We start from the raw sequence: 11143 nt of genomic DNA, 5'->3' as shown, positions 1-11143 counted from the left end.
AGCTGGGATAGACTCCAGCCCCCTGCGACCCTCATGAGGATTGAGCGGTCTATAGATAACGGATTGATATTAACAAGACCTTAAAATTATTTTCATCAGTGGACGTGTACAGAGTAGAGAATATAAATAATTGATGAATGAATACATATTCTGACTTCATGAACGTTTGAAAAGGTACTGGCTGCCGTTTCATTATTTTTATTTATCATGCCAGTAAATCTGAATGAATTATACTTTGGTACCCATGGTTTATGAATAATAGATTGGTTAAACTGTTCACAATCAAACTGATCAAACAATGTGTAGAATATCCCTGTCGGCAAATTTTAAATCTTTATCTTTATGCACAAAGCTGAGCCGCTTTGAACTAGCTTGAATGTGTCGCTGGTGATGCAGTCGGTGTTTGATTGAGGCCATGAAAAAAATTATTGTAACAGCGTTAGGTAACTGTTATTTAAATTAACTTAAAACAAACATAAAAGTGCTACTTAGCACATCCCATCCGCTGGCAGCAGAAATATCAAAGAGTTGCTCAGCAGGTGGCTAAAAACATGAAACCTTTATTAGCAGTCAACACAGAGGAAGGAGACTTGATGGAGGGAGAAAGAAAACAAAAGAGAGACACACGAGCAAGTATCACAAAGAAAACCAGCCAAATGCGTTCTGCACGAGAACAGACAAGACTTAAAATAATCCTTTCAAGCTGAGCTTTAAAAGCTTCAGCTGGAGCAGAACAGGCACATATACAAAAGCACTTTTTCTGTGACAACCATTGCATTCAATGCACTGACACACATGCATGCACAAAGCAGACACAAAACAGGTAAGCAGCCACCAAATGTAGTGCTTCAGTCAGAACAATAGCGGATTGTAAAAAATAAACTTAATGTCACATGGATTTTCACATTTCATAAAAACCGTATGTGCTACTGAATGTGTCAATCCCTTACAAGCAGGAAACACAGCGAGTGGTGCACAGAAAACTGTGCATTCAATCTGCACTCAGTCGCAACTTCATTTTTACGTGACAAAAATAATTCTGCACACATGTTGTTTTTGTTTCTCTTCAGTTTCTCCTCACAAAATACAAGATTTTGTATTTTTTTTTTTTTTTCAAAGTAGGCTGACTGGACATAAAAGCACATTAGTTCACCATGACATTCAGTTTATCCATGAAGAGCATTCATCATCAGGATAAATAACATATTCTAAATTGCCATCTTCTGTAAATGCAATTAAGCCAACAGATGAATGAGAAACTCTTGTAGATGGCTAAAAGTCACAATGGGCTCTATTCTCCTAGAATACAAGGAAAACACAAGTAAAATCTTTACATTTGACTGTGTGACAATTTGCAGGTTAGGTAACAGTTCGGGTGTTGGCACTAACCAGGTACAGCAAACATAATGTGGGAAGAGAAGCTAAATACACTCCAAGGGTTGCCTGTGGTGTGTGTTACTGGTTGATCTTGTGGTTTAGCACATATTAGCCTTACAGATTATTACAGATTAGCCTTACTTTTTACCCAACTTTACTTTTTGTTGTTCAAGAAAACTCAAAATCAGCCATCACGGACCACTGCAAAAGAAATAACCACATTATGGACTGGGACAAGGGGAGGATCGTAACATCTGAGGCTAACAAATACAAATGGTGGATTAAGGAGGCCATAGAGGTCAGGAAGCAGGTGAACACTTCCATGAACCGTGGCGAGTGGGCCAACACCCTCTCGCACACCTGGGACTCCATCCTCCAGAGGCCATTGGACGGCAGGGGGCCGTCAGATGACACTCTGAGAAAGAGTGCAGACACGGTTGAAACAAGTCAGCAAGGTAAAACCACCTTTTCCTTAGTTGCTGGTTAAAAAGTAACACTATTCTAAAGTAAGAAACGACAAAACAAACATAATTCATCGACTCTTGATCAGATTTAGATGTGGGGAGCTGGGAGGTCAGATCAATACCGTGAGCTCTTGGTCGTGTCTCTCGAGCCATTCCTGAGCAGTTTTTGCGTGGAATACCATTGCCAAAGGGACATGGTTAGTCTGTTATGATGTTAGTTTTGTGTAATATGTGACAAAGTTATATCCACATGAATGGCAGGACCCAAGATTTCCCAGCAGGACATTGTAAAAAAAAAAATTCATGTTGTTTACTTCACCTGTCAGTGGTTTTAATGTTGTGGCTATTAGTAAGAGGACTACAGACTCTGTAGGGAGTCTGTCTGTTTTCACTTGCTACTAAATGTCAGCCTATTATTGAAGGTTTCTTTGCTGCTGTGTGCAAAATAAGCAAGATGTTGGAGAGGTGTAAGTCATCTGCAATCTCCCGAACTGGTTCTGAACAAAACATAATTCAAATGAACTCAATTTACTAAAAACAGTGAGGAGTGTTTCTGCTTTTACAAGGTGTATTTTTCGTCCTCCATCCCTGTTCTTCTACATTCACTTAAAGTAATTTGTTTTACTTGTTCAGGGCACGTAGGTCAGATCATTTCATGGTGTCACTGATTACATGGCGATGCTTTCATGCGTATAAGCTACAACTGAAGATAATTATGAAGAAGATTGGAAGTGACAAAATGTACAGCTCACTGCAGTAACTTTCTTGACACAACACAAACTTTCCACTTTTTTGTTCTTAATAAAAGATGATGCGCAGGTTTGATGGATTTCCAGACTTGTTCATCATTCCTGCTGTGATGACTGCAGCTGTTCAGTCAACATTCTACAGGTTATTGTGGGGAAACAGATTTTTCAAACTGATTGAAAGTGCTTGTGTTTCCATGGAACTCCAGGTTGCAGAGATTACACTCGTCAATAAAATTACTGCTAAAAATTTTGCTCAACCACATTAAACACTGTGTTTTGATATGTATTAATCTGAGGTAGATGACAAAAAAAATGTAGCAAATTTAAAGATGAAAAATACAGGAAAGGATTCTGTGCACACATCTGCCGATTGTAGCTACAGAAATTACACTGCCTGCAATTGGTTGTCTGCGCACAACTACTTTTCCAAAACACATAAAAACTGCATTTTAGTGATGTTGTTTATCCACTGCAGAAAAAAACAGCCCATTGTTTATTGCATGGAGCTTGAAGCTACGTGGAGAAAATGACACAGCACACATTTAGTAAGCACTTGTTTGCCAGAACAAAGGTTTGTCAAGTGTCTGCTGTCTTTCTGATGGTGCTGTCACTGTTTTCTTACCAGGTATTTCTGATGTGTATTTGTCAAGTGCTCTTTGTGCTTTTTACTACTGTGCTTGTTACTACTGTAGCTTATCATTATCCTCAGATGTGCATCAAATGTTTCATACAATCAAAGGACAGCAAGAAGATCACTGTGTACAGAAATGCTGAAATAATTTCTGTACCACCACTGAGATACACTACCAGTCAAAAGTTTGGACACACCTTATCATTCACTCCTTTTTATTTTTTTCTATTATTTTCTACATTGTAGATTACCACTGAAGATTAACACTTTTTTGTTTACAACATAGCTCCATATGTATTCTTTTATAGTTTTGATGCCTTCAGTATTAGGCTACAATGTATAAAATAATTAAATTAAAAAATCATTGAATGAGAAGGTCTGTCTAAACTTTTGACTGGTAGTGTGTGTGCAACAGCATATTTTTACTATTTAAGTGAACCTTAACCAGCGCCCTCCACTGCCTGCTGGACACTTGAGGGCACTATGGTGTTGCCCTCCCTGAGAAACGTAAGGGGTATTTTGTTGAGTCTATAATTTCAGTCCTTTTATAAATTATACAGACATCTGCAAAAGCTTCTCATCTCTGTATCATATATGAAAAACCATTGTCTATGTAAACAGCTGACTTCCCAACAACTGCTGACACATGCAAATTGTCTCCTCCATCAGACTTCAGCAGCCTTCAATGCAAATGCAGACTGTAGTATGAGGTGTGGAGGTTGAGAAACCCAACAAAATTACAGTCTGCTTTCAAGCTCAGGAGCCTTTGTCTAACTATAGCTCAGCTTTGATATTTTTTATTTTTTCACTGGTGACTTCTAGCGGCACTGTCAAGAGTGTGGTCATTATCTGACATTCAACTTCATATTCACAATTCACCGTATTTGTATTTAAGTTCTTTTCCGTACGGAGGTTGAAGATATTTTAACATTTGTTGTTCACACACTTTTGAGTTCCCTTTGCTTCCCTCTTCAGAGTTTGAATTACACAAGGCTGTAATGGGCTTGCACAGCTCAATGTGCATATTTACCCCTCTGTCTCTACAGCCTCCTATGTCTATAGACAACTGCTACAGTGTTTCTTCCTCATCATCGGCTGCTGCACTTGTGTTTAGAACAGGCAGATTTTCCTTCAGCGAGATATCGTCCACCTGCTTGGGGCCACTGTCCTCAGCTTCTTCAGGTATGGACGGATCAGAGTTACTGATGACGTACCCTGGAAGCGTGGCGTGCATGCTGATCACAGGTGCACCTGAGCTTCGAGACACACGGTTGGAAACAAGCGTGGTGGAGCGTGTAGAAAGCCCACCGCCTGCCAGGTGGGACTGGCTGCTTGTGCTGTTGTTGTTAATACCGACAACCACAGAGCCGTAACGGTAGCGGCCGCAGACCACCGGGCCCTCCCACTCAAAGGCCAGATTCCAGCGTGTCCACGTTTTCTTTATCTCTGTCTGAACCTGTGTGGATGGAAAGATCACAGGCTATAAATATCAAAATCTACACTGCAAACTGACCACACGGTGCAAACGTAGCATCCAGAGGTATTACACCGCAAACATATGAGATATCCTTTAATGAGCAGGTTTCTTTCGTGTTAGGTTTTCTTCAAATGCTGTTTCAAGTTGATTTTATAAAATCAGGGTGGATGTTTGTCTTTAGTAGCTCAGTGTATATATTTTTAAATCCTGCCCCTTAATTGTGGTAGTAAGCACTCAGTTCTCACATGCTTATTTGGTGGACAGAGCTGCCTGCAGTTTTCTATTGACAGATTGGCCAAAAAGGTTCAATGATACACACAATGTGTGGGCTGACTGACTAAAACAGTGCATTAGGAGCAGCTTAAAGGTCCGTAGAGCTGCAGAATATAGTGTTACATCTACGTGTTGGCTGACATTACCTGAGTCATCTGTCGAGTGTTAATAACAAAATAGCAAATCGCTATGCAGAACTTTGATTCAACAGAAAAGAAAAAACCTTCTGTTAAATTTTGAGTTGGATTTCAGCCACTCAGAGTTCTGGGAGGATGACAGGGACTACTCCACGGGACAGTCATCGACAAAAGCAAAGTGAGAAAAGGCAGAAAGAACAGAGAAGATTTTGTAAAAATAAAACTGGCAGAAATGGGAATTTCGGGTGTGAACTGAGAGTGCTGAGTACAAAGAGCAGAAGATAACATAGGAGCGCACAGAGAGTAAGAGCGACTGATATGACAGGGTAAGAGGCAGATGAATTGAAAAAAAAGAAAAAAAAACTGCCTTCATTAGCCAGGCCCTGGATTATGTGCACCACTGGATGAATTAAACCGTTTGTAGCAAGTATTTTGAATTGAAAGCAAACTAAAGAACTTCATTAGAGAAAAATTGCATTTGCTTTACTCGTGTCATGTTAGCTTTTTTGCTGTGATGAATCTCAATTGTCTCCGGGTAATCCGGCTTCCTCCCACAGTCCAAAAATATGCTGAGGTTAATTGATTATTCTAAATTGCCCGTAGGTGTGAATGTGTGAGTGCTTGTTTGTCTTTGTATGTGGCCCTGCGACAGACTGGCGACCTGTCCAGGGTGTCCCCTGCCTTCACCTGAGTCAGCTGGGATAGACTCCAGCACCCCCCCCCCCGCGACCCTAGTGAGGATTAAGCGGTGTATAGATAATGGATGGATGGATGAATCTCAATTGTTACATTTTTTTTTTAAAAAATCAATATTGTCCACTCACCTCTCCATTGCAGTAGCAATAGATAATGGACACAAAGAAGCCCTGAAAAGAAGAAATTGACATACAAGTTGTGAGCTCGCATCAAAATAGATTACAGGTAGGATGAGAAAAGTCTTTCATCACATTCCATTCTTATCTGAGTGCAGTACCATACAACTTTTATCACTTTGCTTCTATCAGTGCTTATCTAATAAAAAAAAGAGAAAGAAACACTGATCTCTCGGGCTGCCTCTCCCCTGACCTGCTTCACAAAGTGACATGAAAAATATAAACAGGAGACATAGAAGGTGTTCTAGTGAAAGTGATAGATCATTGTAAGACGCACGTCTTTACTGATAAGAGAAATCTTGGCAGTGAATCTCAAAAAATCCTAAATTCTTCTTTCACCCTGTGAAAGAAGAACAATCTCCCGAGAAGTTCATTTTAGCAGTGATTTAATAAGAATACATATACAGAAAGATTTTAAAAACTGTCACACTAATAACTTTTCTATTGCAGTTCAATTCTTAAGAATATAATTTGAGCAGCTTGGAGTTTTACTATTCTGTAAGAAGATCTGTAGGAACACAAAGCTGTGACTAAAACCACTATAAACATTCAGTTCAGTTTTATTTATATAGAACTTCTGGGTCTCTGAAGTTTCAATTTTACCATTTACTGGTTTGTGCTGATAGAAAATGGACTTTATGCAAGAAATATACCCATTATTCTTGGGCTCAGTAATGTTCAAATTTCAATTCACCACATTTGTTGGAAATTGCCCATTTCAGTCTAATAAACGCTATTTGTTAACCGGCATGCATTTTTAGCACAATCAGAACCAGTAAATTGCCGCATAACTACCTAACTACCTGTTCCACATATTTGCGGCAGGTTTCATTGCCAAAAATGCTGCCAGAAGGTAAAAAGAATAATTTGACACGACTGAGCTTCGGCTCCTGCAGTTAAAATTCAAAACGAAAACACATTCAGCACAGTCACTAAGGTAGTGTTAAACGGCATCACGGCTGCCAACGTCATCAGAGCAGAACAGGCTGTGAGAGGAACTGACATCTTTCTAAAGCGAGGCAATCCATGACTAATATGGGAAGCAGGCAAGAAGCTTTGACATTCACTGAATTAATAACAGAGATTTTATTATATTACATGGTCAGGTGCAACAGAAGACAAGCTTGAACAAAGATCTATGAAGATCACGAGGCAGCAATCAGTATAAGAGAATTTTAGTGTGAACAGTGGAATTTGCTCTGCCCACATACATTTACAAAAAATTCAAAAAAAGCTCTCTGGAAATGTTAAATCTCTGATCATATTTCATTAATTCTGCATTATTCTTTTGCATGAATTGGGTTTTTCGTATTATATTAGTATTTAGTATTTTTTCTGTTCATGGCTCATATGACAGGTCTGGATCAGCTGTACATTTTCTCACCCCTAAGAGAAAATTAAAAATAAAAGACCACTGTGCAACTAATTAACTTAAATTATTTATGGATGCTATAGAAATGTGTAGTGCTGATATTTTAAAGGCTTTAAGGTTGGACGCTAATTGAGACTTCTGTACTATAGATGATCCCAGTGTCATGGTTTAATGGAAGCATTGTGCTCGAATGCATATTCATAATTTAATGTTTTTAATTAATTATCAATTGCAAAAAGATTTACATGCAACCACTAGTCTGGTAGCATTCAGCCTAAAAAAGTGCAAGGAAATAAGGGTTAATAGAAGGCCAGGAGATCATTTGAGTCCCAGGCCCTCCTACATGTTGATCTAACCCTGCGGATGCTTGGCACCCAACTGTCACACCTCATTTCACTACAAATTATACTCAGCATCCTTCTTTTAATGTGTTTTTAGCTTTGCTTTTACCTTCTATATAAGTTGAAAGTACTTTTGTGTAAATACGAAAAATAAAATAAGAAAATAATACTATTGGTTTGAATATTAATGACAAACTGCAGTGAACACAAATTACATTACATTTATCAAAGAAAAAAATGTAATCAATGAATTGACTGAGGGATAAATAAGTTCTATCTTCCACCTTCTGTGTGATTAAATACTATATGAGCAGTAAGAATAATGTTGTCATCATCTGTGGTATATTTTAGGGAATGTGCTGTGCATAATTATGCAAGGGTCACACGTTCTGGGTACATTAATTAAAAAGACAAATCTTCCAACAGGACTCTAATAAAACTGGTACAGAATCCCTTCTGATAGTTACACACTACACTGGTACATTGTTCACAGAAGAGTCTCTGCCCCTAATTACTGTTTCACAGTCATATCATCCAGTCTATAGAAGAGGTTTTGTAAATACAAAATTGAGATAAAGTATAATAATAATGAGTCATGCTTCCTGTTTGAGAACACATCACTCTGGGATTTTCAGGTCCAGTCACGATTTTGTGATTTTGTCAATTTGATGTAGTTATCCTATCTTGAATGATGAGTCCTTTTCACTTCCATACAACTACAAAAAACATGGCTCTTATAGTCTATACTTCAGGTGGTTTTTGTGTGGCTCATTACTGAGACACATTCATGCTCCTTTTTCTTGCCTTAATAGATGCTGCCAACATTGTAAGATGACCAAACATCCTCAAAAGACACTGAAAAATGATGAATTAAAATATTCTACCTTTATATAAACTCATTTTATATCAAGACTAAGGGGCAGTAAGGTACATTCACTATACATGCATATGATGAGATAGTCTGACTACCTGCTATGGCAGGAGAATCAATCAATAAAACAGGCCAGAAAAAAAAAAGAAAAAGGTCAGCCATGCTTATGTTTGTGGCAAAAGAGAGAAAAGCTAATCAGCTGACCTGGTACTGTAGGATCAGTTACCACATGGCTGACATTTGTATTCTATTTCTCTACATGCGACTTCGATTACATTTTCAGTACCAAAGTGAAACACCTTTTTATATATGAATAAAAATTAAATACCATGGCTAGGAATATAATTGTCTGTATATGAGATAGCTGCGCTTGTTCCACAATCGTTGTTGAAAGCGTGACCATTTATGGCAACATGTCTGAGCTTCTGTAGTATAATTGGATTTGCTCCACTCATTTCACTTCTCCCATGAAAGGTCTCACTTCCTGATAGATTCACCTCACCAAAGCAATTTAAGGGTCATATTACATTTCATTCATCCACTGGTTTATAAATTTAAGAGAGAAATATTCTGTCAGCACATTTGTTGACATAAGTCTGCCAAAGTACAAATAAACTAATTGTGTATGACATATTATTTAATTACTATACAGGAAATGTCCCGGCCACGTTTATACGATCTAATTTTGTTAATTTAAACTTAGGCAGAGCTGAATTACTGAATCGATGTCATTATCAAGCTACTTCGGTGAGTAATGAAGTGCAGTCTAAACTATGACACTGACAGCCACAAAGTAATGACTACAAGCTAACTGTGGCTAATCCCTCTGTGAAATACACACAGAAAGGTTACACTGAGGCAGCCTGCAGTGGGAGATAACACACAGCTTGTGTTCCATGAGCTCTAAATGGGTTGTGTGGGTTAACAAAACAGTTCTTATGCCAACCTTGAAATGTCAACTTCTTGTAGTATACATGACTACCACTGCTGTAAAGCTGGACAATTCATATATGTTCTGTTGTGTGTATAACCAATATAAACTCACAAATGCACTACCAGTCAAAAGTTTGGACACATCTTCTCATTCAGTGCTTTTTATTTATTTGTATTATTTTCTACATTGTAGATTAGTACTGAAGATAACATTTTTTTTACTTTACAATATAATTCTATATGTATTCTTTTATAGTTTTGATGCCTTCAGTATTAATCTACAATGTAGAATATAATTAAATAAAAGCCATTGAATGAGAAGGTGTGTCCAAACTTTTGACTGGTAGTGTAAGTTAATGAAAAACTAAACTCATTTTGTAACTGTAATGCTAAAATACAAAAAACATTGTCTTTGTTTTTGTTAACTGATTGATTACCCATTTATGCTTATTAATCCCGAAAAAGGACTTAAAATTAGCGATTGTGTTTGTAGTTTTCTTGAAAAAGCAGTGTTAATATGACAGTTTGCAATGCTACACATTTCAAAGCAAGTACAATCAGACTACAGGTTAGAAAAGCATAATATCTTTAAAAATTGGCAAAATTACACCATTCAAAAGAGAAAGAAAAAATCATCAGATTTCTAATTTTTAGTCTTTGAACCAGTCTTGTGGGGACGCAGTTGCTGGAAATATTTACTAAATCTTGGTTTAAAATTGTGGCGTAAAAAAGAAAAAATGCTGTGCTCCTTGTAGCAACTGAGAAGACATGAGCAATTCTACTTGGACTAACCGTCACGAGGCAAAAATTCAGGGATTTTTCACCTAAACTGCAGGCTGCGTTTACACAGAGCAGAGAGGAGACAAGAATTAAAACAAACTAGAGACAGAAACGATAAACATACTTGAGCAAAAAAACAAATGCAGCGTGGCTCAAAAACAGAATATAGAGGTGCAATTTGTCAGTAGGTTGTTGGAAGACACATTTAGCATGGTGAAACTGCTTTCTAGAGCTGATGTGCAGAGTGATGTGAAAATGCTTACTTTGTAGCAGTTGTAAAGTATCTATACTGTGTACTTCTACCTTTTTTTTTAAACCCGTATTTGTAACACTTCAATTCAAATGAGATGTTTTCTTTCTTTATAATTTATGGCAACTTTTGTAAACTGTTCAGAAGAGTTCTCTCTTTTGCTAGCCATGATTGTACTGTTTTCATAGAGGTGTTGGGCTTCATACCGCAGAGAAAAATTAACCCACACAGCGAAAATGTGACAGGAGTGGGGGAAAAAAAGAGAAACAGAAACGGCTCAGGGTTCAAAGGATTAATAAGCACCAGTGCTTTCTAAGTCTAGTACTTAAACAAAATAATTGTGGCTTGTCAGGGCTATTGCTCCAAACACAGACTGAAATGCTATGTGAATATGTCTTCTTATGGTCGTAAAGAGAGCTACTGCTGTAAAAACCACCGGCTGCAGCATCTCCTGTCCCATTAGGGTGCACAACTCCAGATCGTGGAGGTGCAGATGAGCTCCCTGCTGTGTTTGTACACCACAGAACATGGAGCCTTTACTCTCTGCTGGATGCTGAGCCCTTTAATTGTCCCGTCAGTAGATATTGATGAGGTTGTCGCTATCACACCCATTTCT

General features: G+C 38.0%; 1 protein-coding gene across 1 annotated transcript in view; it reads right to left on the bottom strand.

Moving 5' to 3' along the window:
- Positions 1–557: 557 nt before the first annotated feature.
- Positions 558–11143, bottom strand: part of pth2ra (parathyroid hormone 2 receptor a) — a 58400-nt gene continuing 47814 nt past the window's right edge. Inside the window, exons 12-13 of the mRNA XM_023287200.3 lie at positions 5933–5974; positions 558–4677 (exon numbers count right to left, since the gene is read on the bottom strand). Coding sequence (XP_023142968.2) covers positions 4291–4677; positions 5933–5974 — 429 coding nt within the window. The 3' untranslated portion in view covers positions 558–4290. The remainder of the gene's footprint in view (positions 4678–5932; positions 5975–11143) is intronic.

This window comes from Amphiprion ocellaris, chromosome 11, assembly GCF_022539595.1.
Source record: "Amphiprion ocellaris isolate individual 3 ecotype Okinawa chromosome 11, ASM2253959v1, whole genome shotgun sequence".
Taxonomy (NCBI): Eukaryota; Metazoa; Chordata; class Actinopteri; family Pomacentridae; genus Amphiprion; species Amphiprion ocellaris.
This window is presented reverse-complemented; position numbering and strand designations above follow the sequence as displayed.